Here is a 16,483-nt window from a genome sequence, read left to right on the forward strand (position 1 = left end):
TCACAGTGATTTCTGATTTATCACTGATTGCCGAGTTATGAATTTTGATAGACGTTTTATAGAGTTTGGTGAGGAGGATTTTCTTTCGAATGTGAAATACCAATCCTTATATTGTTTTTAAAAAATGTTTCCAAAAAGATAAAAAAGAAAACGTCCTGAGATTAGCCTAGAAATCTATCCTGAGATTTGAACATAGGGGATTTGAATGTGGCTAAAAAGAGAATTCGACTGTAAGCCCTCGTGCGCCCTCTTGAGAAAGACAGATGTAGCAACTCATAATGTAATAACTGCGCTTAGTTATATTACATTATTATAATAATAATGATAAAATATTCATATTATAATACGTTTCTAAAGATGTAATAAAATATTGAGCTCATAATGTAATCATTTTTATATCATGAGAATATCGTTACATTATAAACTCACCAAAACGTCATATTTTCATTATTGAATTGTACGTTTTTAAAACATTTAGTGTTCCCTCACAGTACATTTTAAAAAATCTAAAGCCAGTCTTGAAATACCCGTGAAATGCAAAATAAAATTTTTCATACAGCTATTGTTGTTGTTTTCATTATTATTATAATATGTTTGTTAAAAATAAAGCATTGGGAATTCATTTACAGTACGTTTTAAAATACCAATGCTTTATTATTATAATTATTATTTTTATTATTAATAGCATGCATATTTAAATATGTTGCATTTCGCAGTTTTAGACTGAATTTTGATTTTTAAAACTGTACTGTATGATTCTGACTTTTTATCTCATAATTTCCCTTTTTTGTCAATTCTGACGTCTGAATGTTGATTTTAAAAAATCCAAATCATGACTGTAATAATCTCAAAGAATACTTTTTTTTTTAAAGCTATTTTAATTTTAATACTGAAAATATGTTTCGGTGAGTTTAATACATTTCTCATAATATAAAAATGGTATTACATGGTAAGCTCAAGAGTTTATTACATTTTGAGAAAACTGTTACATTATAATTTTATTTTCTCATGAATGAGAGATTGGTCACCATTGGCCACCTGCCATATCTTCATGACAAACAACAGTGCGCAGTAATAACGCATGCAAGTGCTGCGTAAATCCAGTCCACATGTTATACCGATCAGTCTTCCAGCGAGTGAATTGTTTTACCACGGTTCACTTGTCATTTCGTAGTGAAGATTGCGGTAATCAGAACCCCGGCGTTGCTGTAGCCTGTTAGATCTATTGTTGTACATTTGTGCCAATAGTACAATGGATAAAACATTTACGCTATATTCAGACAAAGCTGAAGACGTCGCTACCTCTTCCAGTTTCCGTCAGTTTAAAATAGATCATTTTCATCTTGATCTTAAAGTGGATTTCGAACAGAAAGCCATATCAGGCACCGAAACATTACAGCTACAATGCATTCAGGATAGCCAGAGCGAGTTACAGCTAGATATTCATCCAACTCTGTCCGTGCATGAAATCACATTCAGCCGTAATGAACGTGATTGGACCAGAACAGAATTTCTGATTCGGGACTTCACCAATTATGGAACCACACTCGTCGTGAAGTTTTCCTCGCCTTTCAACTCAGAGGACAAATTTCAGCTTGCAATCAAATATACAGCTTCTGACGGACCAGGGGTAAGCAAGGAAAACTGCTTTAAATATTTTTGTTTTGTTTTTTGTTTCCATTTTAACACTTCACGCAGCCTTAGCTGAGCTTCATGATAGAAACTGAAACTTGTGCACTTGTCATGAGACCTAGAAGGAAGAATACTTTGGTTTCTCTTTCTGAACCTATTCTCATTGCAGTCTTCCAGACTTATCATTTAGGCCTTCAGATGGAAAATGTAATACATTTATTGTACAAGCAAGAAAGTAGTGATAGTGATAGCAAAAAAAGATAGTGGCTTGTTTCCTCTACGGAATAAAAAAAATAGAAAGAAAAGTAATTGCCACTTTTTATCTTGCAATTCTGAATTTATAACTCTCAACTCTAAATTTTTCAGAAAATTCTGAGAAAATTTTGAATTGCAAGTTATAAACTTGAAATTGTGAGGACATTTAAAAAAGATATAATTTTTGAGATTATTTGTTTATATGTATTTATAGCCTATACTTGTGACTGAGATATAAACTTGCAATTTAAAAAAAAAAACAACTGCATGTTTATATCTCACAATTCTGAGTTTAAATATCATACAATCCTGAGAAGAAAAAAAAATTGTGAGATAAACTCGTGACTGCGAGAACACTCTTCTGACTTAAATTGGGAGTTACAATTGTAAGGAAAAACTCATTATTGTAAGTTTTATATATCGCTAGTCTGACGTTTTATTCTCAGAATTGTGATATATAAACTCACAATTGCACGAAAAAAGGTCAGAATTGAGATTAAAAGGCACAATTACTTTTTTTTTTTAATTGCAAGTTTATATCCCACAATTCTGAACTCTCGCAATTCTGTTTATATCTCACAAATCTGAGGAAAAAAGTCTGAATTGTGATTTGTATGGGGAAGAAAGTTGCAATTTCCTTTTTAAATTGCAAAGTTATATCTTACAATTCTAAAAAAGTTAGAATTGTGATATAAAACCATTTTACAAGAAAAGTTTTTATTTACTCGCCATTCTGAATTGTGAAATAAAAAGTTATTACGGTAATAGTTTTTTACTCCGTGGCGGAAACAAGCTTCCATACTTCTCTGTAGATGTCATGGTTGGACCCAGTGCAGACGGCTGAGAAGACACTTCCATTCTTGTACACATCTGGGTTCCCTGTCCTGAACCGCAGCCTGTTTCCTGGCTTCCATACGCCCATGACAAAGAGCACTTACTCGGCTGTTGTGCAGGTAATCTTTCAACAAACTCATGTATCTTCTTTTAGGTGTGTTGGCTGGAACCAGAGCAGACAGCAGGGAAGCTCAAGCCTTATGTTTTTACTCAAGGCCAGGCTGTTCTCAACCGCTCCTTCTTCCCTTGCTTTGATACTCCAGCAGTCAAGAGCACCTACTCGGCAGCAGTTCAGGTGAGGCAATTGGGCCGGTCGAATTTACAGGTATAAAGAGAAAATGGGCATATAGATGTGAATATGTAACGTAAGCCAATTAGGAAAAAAATGGATCAGTTAGGACTAGGAGGACATCACTTGAATTGCATTGATCACGGTTCTTTCTTTTTTTTTTATAGAAATGATTAGTTTTATTCAGCAGGGATGCACAAGTTGATCATGAGTGAAACATTTAGAATGTTATAAAATACTTATTATGCAAATAAATGCTGTTCTTTTGAACTTTATATTCATAAAATAATCCGGGGGGGGGGGTATGGTTTCCACTAAAACAGTTGTGCTGCTTAATATGTTTAACAATAAGAAAGAAAGAAAATGGAGCATTAAATCAGCATATTAGAATTATATCTATAGGATCATGTGACTTAAGACTTGATTAATGATGCTTTCCCATCAAATAAATGCATTTTACTATATTTAAAATATATTAAGTTATCTTGGATTGTAGCACATGAATGATGAGATCTGGGTTTTCTCTAGCCTGTATGATAAGGCTCAGAGTTTATTTCTTATCATTGCTCTTTGAACTCATAAACACAATAGTTCCTTACTTTGATGGTCCTCCCTCTTCTTATCAGGTTCCTGATGGCTTCACAGCAGTTATGAGCGCTAGTAAATGGGAGCAAAGGAAAGCAGACAGATCTTTCCTGTTCACCATGGAGCATCCCATTCCCTCTTACCTGGTAGCACTGGCAGTAGGGGACCTGCAGTCTGCTGAGGTGGGACCCAGGTAAAAAACATACCAAATCACATAGGGGTCATCACAAGGAATAACGTCCTTATTGCTCTTCTGAGTTAAGAGTTCATTGTGCTTTAAAAACACTGTAACTTTCTCACCCAAAAATCATTTATTGAAACAAAGCTTCAGTTGTTGAAAATGTTCATGGAAAACTAAATGTAAATTTTGGTGCAAACATTCTTTACTAACAATATAAGTAGATTAAATTATAAACATTTAAGTAATAATTATTGTTATAATAAACATTTCTGAATTTTAACACCATTTTCAGGACACGTGTTTGGACCGAGCCTTGTTTACTGCAGGCAGCCAAGCAAGAGTATGATAATGTGATCGAAGAGTTCCTGTCTGTGGGAGAGAAACTGTTTGGACCCTATGTTTGGGGAAGGTGGGAGATGCTTTTTTGAAATCTTTCCTAGCAAGTGGTGCAGGGATGACGTATTTTTGTATGCCAACCCAAGTTAGCATCACCCTAAAAAAAAATTCATCACATTTTTAAATTGGCATTTGGATTATTATTAAAACATATCTTGAGTTTGTGTTCCCCACAGACCTTATTTCAAGCATTTAACCAAAAACCCATAAAAAAAATATTGCAAAGCTAACAATGCTAACTCATTTCCTTGTTTTGGTCTACAAAGGTACGTCATCCCTACACCACTCTATTCTGATTGATCTAAAGTGGCTTTATACAATCTGTTTATAACCAGTAAACTAGATTACAATAGATGTGTGTCTTTATTTGGTGCATTTGTCTAGATATGATGTGCTGTTCATGCCTCCATCCTTCCCTTTCGGTGGGATGGAGAACCCCTGCCTGACCTTTGTCACACCCTGTCTGCTGGCCGGTGATCGCTCTCTTGCTGATGTCATTGTACACGAGATCTGCCACAGCTGGTTTGGAAACCTCGTCACCAATGCTACCTGGGGGGATTTCTGGCTGAACGAGGGCTTCACGATGTATGCTCAACGCAGAGTTTGCAGGGAGCTGTATGGTATGTTTTACATTATCTGACCCTTAATTTAAGTGTTTCACTAATAAAGGGTTTATTAAAGGGGGTATAACACAGAATGTTTTTGCCAATCTCATGTTAATCTTGAGTATCTATAGAGTAGTATTGCACCCATGGGCATTGGAACCATTGTGTGTGGGTGGGACAAGACCCACCCACTTTTTACGACCAATGATATTGGACCCACTCACTTTTATTTTATTGTTTACCTACCACTAACCGAGAAACACGTATTATTAAACACGTTATATGCTTTATTTCCACTTTTCTAATATTTTCTCAATTTTTATTGAAAATAAATGCCTTTCCGATCTGATATGTGATGGGAAAAGGGAGTAGAGCGAGTTCGGCAAAAGTTGAATTCGAACCTCGGATCGATTTGCATCAAAACTTGATGACATGCGTCTTACCCCTACACTATAGCCACAGTAAATAACTCAGTGATTTTCGTAATTTTGTCTGGCCCAATCAGTCGTTTAGTAAACGGCGGTATATTTGTATTTAATGTAAATTGCATCTAACATTACTCCAGGAAAAAAAGAGAGAGGACTTTTTATTTGCTTCCGACGCCCATGATTGCATCCTTCATATCTCAGATGAGTCTAGTTTTATCATATTTATAAAAGACAGATATGCTGTACCTCCTAGCCAAACTCCTGAAGGTGTGCTGTAGGCGTAGCTACAGAATCTTGAGCACACACACTGCAGACAAACAGAACTGCACAAAACAGACATTTGATGCTGATGATGAGTTCTTTGGAAAGCTGAACAAGGTTATCTTTCCCTCACAACCAGAAACACACTTCTTTAGTGACATTGTTGATTTTGTGGTCTAAAAACAAAATGACACCGCTGGCGATGCCTCCCGTAACCCAAAACAAAGCTTGCTGTTGACGCTCTTTCTCTCGCTCTGGTTGATGTGCGCAAATCCAGGAGAAGTGTCCATACAAGGAATTCCACCTTTTGTGACCTCATAAAGGGCCATATTCTGAAAAAAACTTTCTGAAACTTGTTTGACTCCTGAAGGAGTCAGTCATACATCCAACTCCTTTTGTGAAATTTCGGCCATGTTTAGCATGAAAATCCAACTCTTTAACCGTGTAAATAAGTCTGCATGAAATAGAATTAGCCCCTCCCACCTCTACCTTTTAAAGGTGCGATTTAATTTGCAGGAGAGGCTTATACATGTCTGGAGGCAGCAACTGGTAAAGCTCTTCTCCGTCAGCACATGGACAACACTGGAGAAGACCATCCTCTCAATAAACTACGGGTTAAGATCGAACCAGGTATTGTAGGTCACCACTAGTTTATTGTCTATTTAATTTGACGTAAGCTGGATAAGGATAGCAGTCTCATACTACTCGGTCATTATTTGTAGCAAATTGTGAAGAATTGGCTATAACTGCCTCTGTGTCTTTTCTACGCAGGTGTCGATCCTGATGATACCTATAATGAAACGCCCTATGAGAAAGGCTTCTGCTTTGTTTCCTACCTGGCCCACCTCACAGGAGATCAGTCACGCTTTGATGCATTCCTCAAGGTTACCGGAACAATAAGCCTACACAAACTGTTCTTATTAAATAAATAATAATAAATAATATGTATTACTGTTTGAAAGTTTAGGCTTAGTAAGATGTTGAATGTTAAGTCTCTTATGTTCACCAAGGACTTAAGGAAATTGTTTGGAATGAGAATACAGTAAAAACAATTATTATGAAATATTACTACAATTTATTTTTAAAACATTTTTTATAATTCAGCGACCATTATTCCAGTCTTTGAATGTTTTAGAATTTTAATTGGAATTTATTCTTAGCTTTTATTTTTATATTTTCAGCTTTTAAGTTTAATTTTAGTCTTTTTTTTTAAATATTTATATTTTTTTATTTTTTATTTTTATTTATTACCAGTTCAACAAGGAAGTAATTTTTAATTTTAATTTTGTTGAAGTTTATCATCTAATATTTTATTACAGCTTTTAATTAAATTGTTTTAATAGTTTTTTACCAATAGAAATTAATCATTTGGAGCTTTAATTTTTATTTTATTTTTGTAGAAACCATATGTTTTTTTTCTTCTGGATTCTTTGATTTATACAACGTTCTAAAAACAGCATTTGTTTTTAATAGATTTGTTTTTAACAAATCCTTGCTGAATATTTTTTTTTATCTAACTGATCCCAAACATTTGATTAGGAGTACATATGAATGAAAATATGTAGATTCGATAAAACTGCACTTGTGTCTCTTCAAGGCTTATGTGGAAAAGTTCAAGTTTAGAAGTGTGTTGGCGGAGGATGCATTGGAGTTTTACCTGGAGTATTTCCCAGACCTGAAAGAGAAGAATGTCCACAAAATTAAAGGTGCGGAAAAAAAGACTATTCGTAGCATTTCTTTGTTATAAAATCACAAAGGATAGTCTGAATTCACACTGTTTGTGCAGACGGCCTTTTTGTCATCAGCTTTGTTCTTCTCATTTGTTTTGTTAGGTCTGGATTTTGACAGCTGGCTGAATGTGCCTGGTTGGCCTCCATATGTCCCTGATCTCTCTGCTGGTCAGACACTGATGAAACCAGCAGAGGTCTTAGCTGAAATGTGGGTTAACCATAACCTGGATTTGGAATCCATCAGCCAAACTGATATAAAACCATGGAAGACCTACCAAACTGTCTACTTCTTGGACAAGATCATTGAGAAGTCACCCCTTCCAGATGGTGCAAATAACTCAGTGTTTTTGGAGAATTTAAGTATTTTAAGCAGATTTTAAAATAAATAAGTATTCCCATATTAACAGGTAACATAAAGAAGCTAGAGGAGTGCTACTTGCATATTACCGAGTCCAACAATGCCGAGCTGAAATTGAGATGGGCCCAAATTGTTGCAAAGAACCAGCATAAACCAGGATTCCAACATATTCGTAATTTCCTCACGAGCCAGGTTAGTTGTTAGTTGTATTATATATAATACATTTATATCTTCGGACTAATAAATAGATAAATTATATGGATAGAGATTGATTTAGCTTGTTCGTAAAGATGGATTTTTCATGTTTTGGTTACAGGGGAAACAGAAGTACACATTACCTGTTTATCGGGCCCTTTGGAATGGATCAGAAGAGACAAAGGCTCTGGCAATGGAGATATTTTCAGAGACAATGAATCAGCTTCACATCAATGTCCGCAATTACGTAAAAAAGATAATAGCGTGAGCATAAACTAATATACAAGGGAAAGCAATGTATGCAAGGCCGCAGGGCCCTAATTTTTCAACAGTGAGAAGAAAGGGTTCTATATTTTGCTCAATCACATTCACGGTCATTAACATTCGGAAACACATCCAAAGATCCATATGTGGTAACAACACATCCCTTTAAAAAATCACATGATTGTGTTGTTTTCCTTACCACAATTGTGGCAAAGAAGAGGAACTTCACAAATACAGAATGAGTCGTTCAATGACTTTTAACAATAAACTTACATCACAAATGATTTGCACATTGACAGAATTAAAAACTTTTCTATGTACATCATTAAATTGGTTGGTTGATTAAAAGCCCCATTTTATTTCGGCTTGTTGAGGATTGCAGTAAGGAAACTGTAGGTTGGGTCTAAGGAAATAATTGTATCCAATTTTTGTAAAAGCTGTCTTATAGGGTTTGACACAAATTACGCACTGTTTAAAATATTAAAATAGGCTTACATATTAAATTTAGTGTTTTATAATTAAAGGAAATGCAGGACATATGTAGATTGCTTAATGCATATGCACTGTTGATAAATTAGGCCCCAGGTGTCTTAAAACCTTAAAAGTTATCTTAAATTTGTGATATTAAAATAATCTATTAATTAATTCTACAGGAACTTGCTTCTACTTTTTTTTGAATTTGTGAATATATGTATATGAATGAATGAATAAAGTACCTGGAATTTCTGGGCATCTAATAACCGGTACTAACACTTTTAAAAAATTTAAATTGTATTACATTTTTATGAATACATTAAAGATATTACATTTCTAGACTAAATGAAATGGGTGGACATGAATCATTTACACTTAATTTTTAAACATTTAATTAATTCTATATAAAGTGATGGAGCTTGGTCGACTACTTTTATTTTTATCTGGTTTTATTTGTTTCCGGCTGCTGAGAGGGGCGCCAGACATTAGAAGACGGTGTTTTAATGAGGATGGGATTGCGCAGAACGGAATACGTTGTAAGAAACGTTTTGTTATGCACATTAACTGCGCAGCGTTGGTTGCCTCCAACACCGATGTCTCTGCCTGCTTATTCATGGGTGTGTCGATGACGAATGTTTAGTCTGAATTCTGACAATCTCCTTGTAGAAGTAACGTTAGATCACTGGTCATGGGTTATGCGATGGTAAGTCAAAAAGGTTTGGAAAAGTACACTAAATATTGCTTGTAGCGATTTACTATCATTCAGAGGAAATACGTGCTAAGTTACTGCTTTGGAATGCCACCAAGTTTGTTTCGCATGATAACATTACTGCTTACTCATTTATCAACACAGCAGATTGACTTAGTCATACCGCAAAATTGAAGATATGCTATTCAGTCATTGGCATTTAAATTACAATTTGGTCCAGTAGAAACCGAATCAGCAGACAGTTCTTCTCGAAATACGGGATACCAAAGCAGAAACGTCAAGTTTATTCTATAATTTGCATTAAAACCGTTACGTTGCACACTTCTGCTGTGTAACGTTACTGTGAATCAGCCAATGAAAGCATTTTAGCTATTATTTATAACTGATTATTTATTTTCTGTTATGTTTAACCTTGTTAAACCTTGTAAATATGCACTAATCTGTATTTCAGTCCACAACAGTAGCAGTGACAGTTGGAGTGGTGGTAGTCTCAACAGCAGGTCTGCTGGGTTATTATTACTTTAACAGGAAAAGGAAACCACAGATTACCCTGATTGATCCCTCTGAAAAATACAAATTGAGACTGGTAGACAAAGAGGTATTTGCCCTATCTGTTTATTTCCATGGGATACAATTTATATTATGGGGTACTGACAAAATTCTGTTGACAAAATACATTTTTTACTCTCTTCTTACAGATCATAAGTCATGATACCCGCAGGTTTCGGTTCGTCCTGCCTAGCCCAGAGCATGTTTTGGGATTACCAGTAGGTAAGTAGTCTTTATTAGGACTCTGGAATTGACCGTGAGTGGGCGGTAGGTCTGCTGCTAATACAAAGGTTGCAGGGTTTGGTCTGAAGCATGCTGAAATCCCACACCTGTCCTATCATGTAGACTCTGTCTTGTGTGTTAAATGATGAATAAGAGTAGGATTTAAAAGCTGCTTGTTTACACATGCACATAAATGTTTACACATTTACACAACTACTAGTCTAAAATAAATTAGATACAAAATATTGTCTTGAGATTAAATATTTTATTAGCTCTTACTCAAAGCTTCTGCGAAGAAAAACAGTTCCAAACTGCTTTAAGCCTTTATCTATTGCTGAATATTTGTTTTTACCATATGCTAAATGTTGAAAATGAATGCTGAAAGGGAATGCTGAACAGTTAGTTCACCCAAAAAGGAAACCAAGCCTATGATTTACCCACCTTCATTCATCATAGGTGTATGACATTCTTCTTTCAGATGAATACAATCGGAGTTGCATTTAAAAAGTCCAGGCTAACGTTAGTCCAAGCAGTAGTTGTAGCTGTTTTTGAAGTCCATAAAAATGCAGCTGTCCGTCAAATAACGTGCTCCACACGGCTCTGATGGGTTAATAGAGGCCTTCTGATTTGAAAAGATGTGTTTGTGTAAGAAAAATATCCATCTAAAACTTTATAAAGGAAACCCGCCTCGGAAGTCTTTCATTGTAACCCATGGCGGTTAAGTATTTAACAGCCACAAGATGGCGCCAGCGTTAAGCATAGAAGTAGTACCGGTAAAGATAACTCATCTCGTAGTACCCGGATGAATGGTGTGTTATTCAGTTTTTGCGGTTGTTATCTGGGAATAACATACCGCTGGAATGCGCGATTGACCAATCAGAATCAAGTATTTCACAGAGCCATGTAATAAAATAGAAATATTTATTGTTTTTACTGATAAATGCCGCCAGTGTGCGCAGAAGGTGAACGTGAGTTGATATCTGCCACCAAGATGTTAGCAGAAGATCTTTTTAATCCTTTGAGTTGTAAGTTGGGGCCTCCATGGATCGGACTTGTTTGTTCAGCACATCCCACAGATGCTTAATTGGATTGAGTTCTTGAGTTCAATTGGAATTTGGAGATCTGGGGAATTTGGCAGCATAGCCGCAGACCAGTCAGGGTGCAGACCATGTACAATCTTTCATGGAAACGGTATTCCCTCTTTCAGCAGGATAATGCGCCCTGCCACAAAGCAAAAATGGTTCAGGAATGGTTTGAGCACAACAAAGAGTTTTAGGTGACTTGGTCTCCAAATTCCCCAGATCTCAATCCAGCCATGCACCTGTGGGATGTGCTGAACAAACAAGTCAGATTCATGGAGGCCCCATCTTGAAACTTACATGACTTAAAGGATCTGCTGCTAACATCTTGGTGCCAGATACCACAGCACACCTTCAGGGGTCTGAAGGTATTACTACCTTCAATGTAAATATTATTTTGTCTCCACTTGTGATCCGATCATCTGATGCGGATGTTCACCATGTGTAAACAGGAACTTGTTGGTCAGACTGGTCTATAGTGTGTATCCACTACTAATAGTAAAGCACTCTTTCTCCCTGTCTTTCTCCCTCAAGGCAAGCATGTTTATCTCTCTGCCAGGATTGATGGTAATTTGATTGTGCGTCCTTACACACCAGTATCCAGTGATGATGACAAAGGATTCGTTGACCTAGTTGTGAAGGTTCTCTTTGTCTATATTCCTTGTAAAAAGCCTTTTGGGTTTTAAATATTATTATAGAGCTGACATATTTTACTCTGCAGATTTATTTTAGAAATGTGCATCCAAAGTTCCCTGAAGGGGGAAAGATGTCTCAGTACCTGGAGAGTTTGAGGATCGGAGATGTGATTGACTTCAGAGGACCAGGAGGTTTGCTGGAGTACAAGGGGGAAGGTGTGACAGAAAATTTACTATAAATATTTGACCTGAAATTAGATGGATGTATTTACACAGTCACACCTTACACCTACATCTCTACCCAACAGGTCAGTTCGCTATACAGGCCGATAAGAAGGCCCCTGCCGAGATCAAGACTGTACAAACGCTGGGTCTTATAGCTGGAGGAACAGGTACATTGTCTTTCTCCTCATTTCTAGTCATAACATCCGTGTGATGACTAAAATCATTTGTCCTCCTCCTTGGGTAGGCATTACGCCAATGTTGCAGCTGATTCGTGACATCATCAAGAACCCAAGTGACACAACTACATGCAGCCTGCTGTTTGCCAACCAGGTTGGTGTTCTATTAAAATGATATAATTAAAGGTGCACTTAAAGGTGCACTACGTAGTATTTTTGCAGTAAATTATCCAAAAAACACTAGGCCAGTGTTATATATTTTGTTCAGTTGAGTTCTTACAATATCCCAGATGTTTCCAACTATTTGTAAATTGTGAGAAAATTGCTATTTTAACTAAGGACAGGGACGTTTCAGCATTGCATTTGACAGAGTCGCCTGTCAATTGCGTCATATCTGCGCTACCCTCGGTTTCGGCTTTTATTTGGCAGGAGCGCTTTACTCTTAGCAGTATGAACAAGTGAACGCACGGAGTAACGTCATAACATCGTTTTAAACACACTTAAATGTATCTAATATGATAAACAGAGCTCCATTACCTCAAAATCATAACCAGAAGAGCGGATCAGTGCAGGCGCCTGGCGACTGTCTCCCGTCCCTTCATAATAAAAGTCCCGGTATTCGCGAGGCGGGTATTTGTTTAACAATCGCTCCAGCAGCTGTGCTCAGGTCCACAACACTCGGTCCTGTATACAAACTATATCTTTAAGAGTATGATGGAATGTTTTGTTTGTAAAAAATATTACAGCAAAATCATGTTTAAAGAGATTAAACTGCTGCTTAGCAAGTATGATCAGAATCGGTTTAACTCTCTCATCTGCCTTCCAGACTGAGAAGGACATTCTGCTGAAGGATGACCTGGAGGAGATTCAAGCGAGGCATCCGGATCGCTTCAAACTGTGGTTCACGGTGGACAGAGCTCCTGCAGGTATAAAACGTTATACATATGCTACAAGATTGTAAAGCGTGATTTACACTACCTTTCAAATGTTTTTCCCCATGTTTTTGGAAGAGCTGGGATTATTTGATTAAAAATACAGTAAAACAGTAATATTATGAAATCTTATTTATATTAATAAAAAAATAAATATTATTATAAATATGACTTTAATCTCTTTGTTTTTAAAAAATGATCAATGTTAAACAGTTGTGCTGCTTAATATTTAAGTTATTATACTGCCCCCAGAATACTTCAAAAGAACAGAATTTATTTAAAATGGTCGTCTTTTGTAATATTATAAATGTATTTGCTGTCAATTTTGATCAGTTTTAACGCATCCTTTCTGAATAAAAGTTAATTTCTTTTAAAAAATATCTTACTGACTTTTGAACAGTAGTGTACAGTATTTGGGTCAGTGACATGATTTGATATTTACAAATTCAATTTATACATACAATGACTTGAATCTAGCCTGACGTGGTCATACTCAATTCTAGTCAGAATATGAGTCTGAAACTGCTCCACTGGGCTGTGATTATGAGGCGTGTTTCAACCGAACCAGGAAAAACCTCAATTGGATAGACCTACAACCAATCAGAGCAACGAAGCGACGTCAACAGAGCTCAACTGCACTGTGTTGCCAAGTCCGTGTTTTTTTCCGCGGGTTGTTGTTTTCTAAGTCCGCGGGTTGAAGCGACTATAATGTGATATATAGACCCATGGGTGTGAATTTTAGCAGGCAACCTTGCCAAAATAACACACATTTTACCCCCCAAACACCATGAGAACTTCCCGAGAAGCTATTGTTTAGGGCTAGTAGTTGGCAGGTTTTGTTGTAAAAACTTGGCAACCCTGTCTGCACGCACGCTGGAATAAACGATCTTTGCCGGTGTTGTAAAAAAATAAAAGAATTTAATGATACACAGAGTACTTACCCAACATGATCATCATTTTTGAGAGAAATTGTGAAGGTGAATGCATATACAAACAAGCTCTCCGTTTAAGATTTGAACAAGTATAATCCAAGCCCCTTTGATGACGTGATGATTATGTTACTGTTGATCATCTTTCCGTCATCGGCTGAAGCCCGCCCTGATGATTTCATTGGTCTGAACAGTTTCTGTTCGGAGATAATTACTACTCTATATAGCGAGGCCAGACCGAACTGCCTGGCCTAAAAATGTTGGGGGTGGGGCTAAGTTCTGCTGGGATCCAGGCTAGTATTTTTACTTTTTTGTTGTTAAAAATGGTACACTCAGATGCATTCTGTGTTTAAAAAGATTATATTACATTTTACTTGATGGTTAAGCAACATGACATTTTTTTAAAACTTTAAATTTAAATTTGTTTTATAATGTAAACAACCATAGAAATTCAACATGAACACAAAAAGTGCCATTTTTAAGAACATGGGCTATATTTTAGGCTATTTTTTTTCCCTTTTGTTTATCGCATATGTTCTTCCTTTGACGTGTACCTGTATTTACTTGTCTGCAGATTGGGAATACAGTCAGGGCTTCATCAATGCTGAGATGATTCAGGACCACCTGCCTCCACCCAGTGATGACTCAATGATCCTCATGTGCGGACCTCCTCCCATGATCCAGTTTGCCTGTAATCCCAATTTAGACAAACTGGGCTACCGGCAGAGCCAACGCTTTGTCTATTAGACCGTTCATGGCTGATTCAGGGCCGAGACCATTAATTACTCCAAAGATCCAAAAGTATCCAGCTGCAGCCCCGCAGCACAGCAGTTTCAGAACACCGGTTTTAGAACTCCATCCACCTGAAGTGAGGGGCGGGGCTATATAAGACTTATATAAGATTAAATGTTAATGGACAAAAACACTTCAGTTTATTGTTACTTCAACAATACTACAACTTTTTTTTTTTTAAACATATATTAGGTCTAATACATTCGTAACATATTATAAAGTGTTTCCCATTTGACTCTATATTCAATCTTATTACGATTGAAAATAATAGACAGAGAAAGTGACATTTGTATTTTTCAAATGTCAAATAAAAATAATCATTTAATACAAGGTTTTAAAGTGAAACGTATATCTCTGAAAGAAAACAAATAGGATATATATAAAATATTTCTAAAATAATAGGTTTAAAACTAATAAAAACATGCAAAAAAAGCTATCTTAAGACAAAACCTTGTGACTCTTAAGCCCATATCATGGCATTTCAGTGTTTTCATCCCTGAAAATGAAATTAATATGTTTTATTAATGAATAATTAATTAATATTAAGACAAATAATGTATTTGGACAAATGCAAAAAAAGCTTTAAGGATAAAACGTGAAAGACAGATTCAATATTTGCTCACTACCACATGTATCATGACAGAAATATCACTCACACACACACACACAACTCAACATATTCTCCTTCATGCTTCTGTTCACATCTCACTAGTTTAAATGCATGTTTCTCTTGTTCAAGGAAATGAACTGAAAAGCTGAACTGAAACTGAAACTTCATTTAAAAGTATTGTTGTCAATATTATAGACATCAATCCAATTAAAATCCACATGAAAACAACATGTATGGGTAGTGCCGCTCACTTCCGGTTCTGTGGATGGGATTCTGAAACCGGTGTGCTGCGGGGCTCTCCAAAGATTAAGACACTAAGTTGCGCACAACTGTGTTTTAGCAAATATGTATTACAAATCTGATCTTATATAACCCTTTTATGGACAGTATATAATGCATATTAAATGTTTAAATGCTAGTCTGTTCAAAGGTAATTGGTTCTTCATATTAAAAGCCTTTAATTATGTAACAGGATACAACAAACTGCTGTCTCCTCAGGCTTTATATTCACCATTGTGGTTTGATGTGCTTTAAAAGCTCACGATAAGATTCCTAAACTACAACAAAAAAGCCCAAATCTAACGCACTTGAAAAGGCACCGGTGTGTTAAGACACCTGCTTGCTGAATTAAATGCTGACTATTATATTCATGTGCCTATATGTGACTTGGCTAGTATTCATATTTGGTGTTATGTGTACATTGTTGAGATGCATTTGCTTTCACTGGAGTATTTTTCTATGCATGCTGCACTCCAAATATTTATTTGTTAACCTTGTTTGGATTTTAAAAGCAATGCAATTGTTTTATATAAAGGAAAGCAACTAAGAAATGCTTATTAAAGTGTTTTCACTGGCACAATTGTTTTTAATTGTTTTCCACTCAACATTACATGGCCAAATCTGAGGATTGTATTTATGTTTTGGTTGTGGGATGCTCACTTTGGCATTGACTGAGATTATAAAGACTGATGAGGATTGGGGATTATAGGAGATGAGGCCAAGGCCAGATGGTTTAACAAAAAATATTCCCATCTCCGTTTTTATCTTCCTAAATGCTACTATCACGTGCCGGATTAATGTGACCATCACACACACATGCTGCAGTGCTGTAAAACGCTTCAGTATTTTCTGTGCAGTC

The 16,483-nt window shown here is 36.1% G+C and overlaps 2 protein-coding genes across 3 annotated transcripts; both read left to right on the plus strand.

Annotated features, from left to right (window-relative positions):
• The first annotated feature begins 1,142 nt into the window (after positions 1–1,142).
• rnpep (arginyl aminopeptidase (aminopeptidase B)) lies at positions 1,143–8,821 on the plus strand. Of its 2 annotated transcripts, none has more exons than XM_067430972.1 (11): positions 1,143–1,630; positions 2,700–2,840; positions 3,637–3,788; positions 4,069–4,185; positions 4,557–4,792; positions 5,983–6,096; positions 6,238–6,350; positions 7,064–7,172; positions 7,299–7,523; positions 7,604–7,746; positions 7,871–8,821. In XM_067430972.1, exons 1-11 carry the CDS (start codon positions 1,253–1,255, stop codon positions 8,015–8,017), a joined length of 1,875 nt encoding a protein of 624 aa, XP_067287073.1. In that variant the 5' UTR covers positions 1,143–1,252; the 3' UTR covers positions 8,018–8,821. The 2 variants fall into 2 exon arrangements, with proteins under 2 accessions (XP_067287073.1, XP_067287072.1); XM_067430971.1 differs by lacking the exon at positions 2,700–2,840 and adding an exon at positions 2,876–3,016 and having other exon boundaries at positions 1,144–1,630.
• A 220-nt stretch (positions 8,822–9,041) lies between these two features.
• cyb5r1 (cytochrome b5 reductase 1) lies at positions 9,042–16,204 on the plus strand. The gene is made up of 9 exons (XM_067430973.1): positions 9,042–9,190; positions 9,648–9,794; positions 9,895–9,967; positions 11,581–11,687; positions 11,768–11,897; positions 11,990–12,073; positions 12,151–12,236; positions 12,909–13,008; positions 14,518–16,204. Exons 1-9 carry the CDS (start codon positions 9,176–9,178, stop codon positions 14,688–14,690), a joined length of 915 nt encoding a protein of 304 aa, XP_067287074.1. The 5' UTR covers positions 9,042–9,175; the 3' UTR covers positions 14,691–16,204.
• Positions 16,205–16,483: the final 279 nt, after the last annotated feature.

This window comes from Pseudorasbora parva, chromosome 22 (genome assembly GCF_024679245.1).
Source record: "Pseudorasbora parva isolate DD20220531a chromosome 22, ASM2467924v1, whole genome shotgun sequence".
NCBI lineage: Eukaryota > Metazoa > Chordata > Actinopteri > Cypriniformes > Gobionidae > Pseudorasbora > Pseudorasbora parva.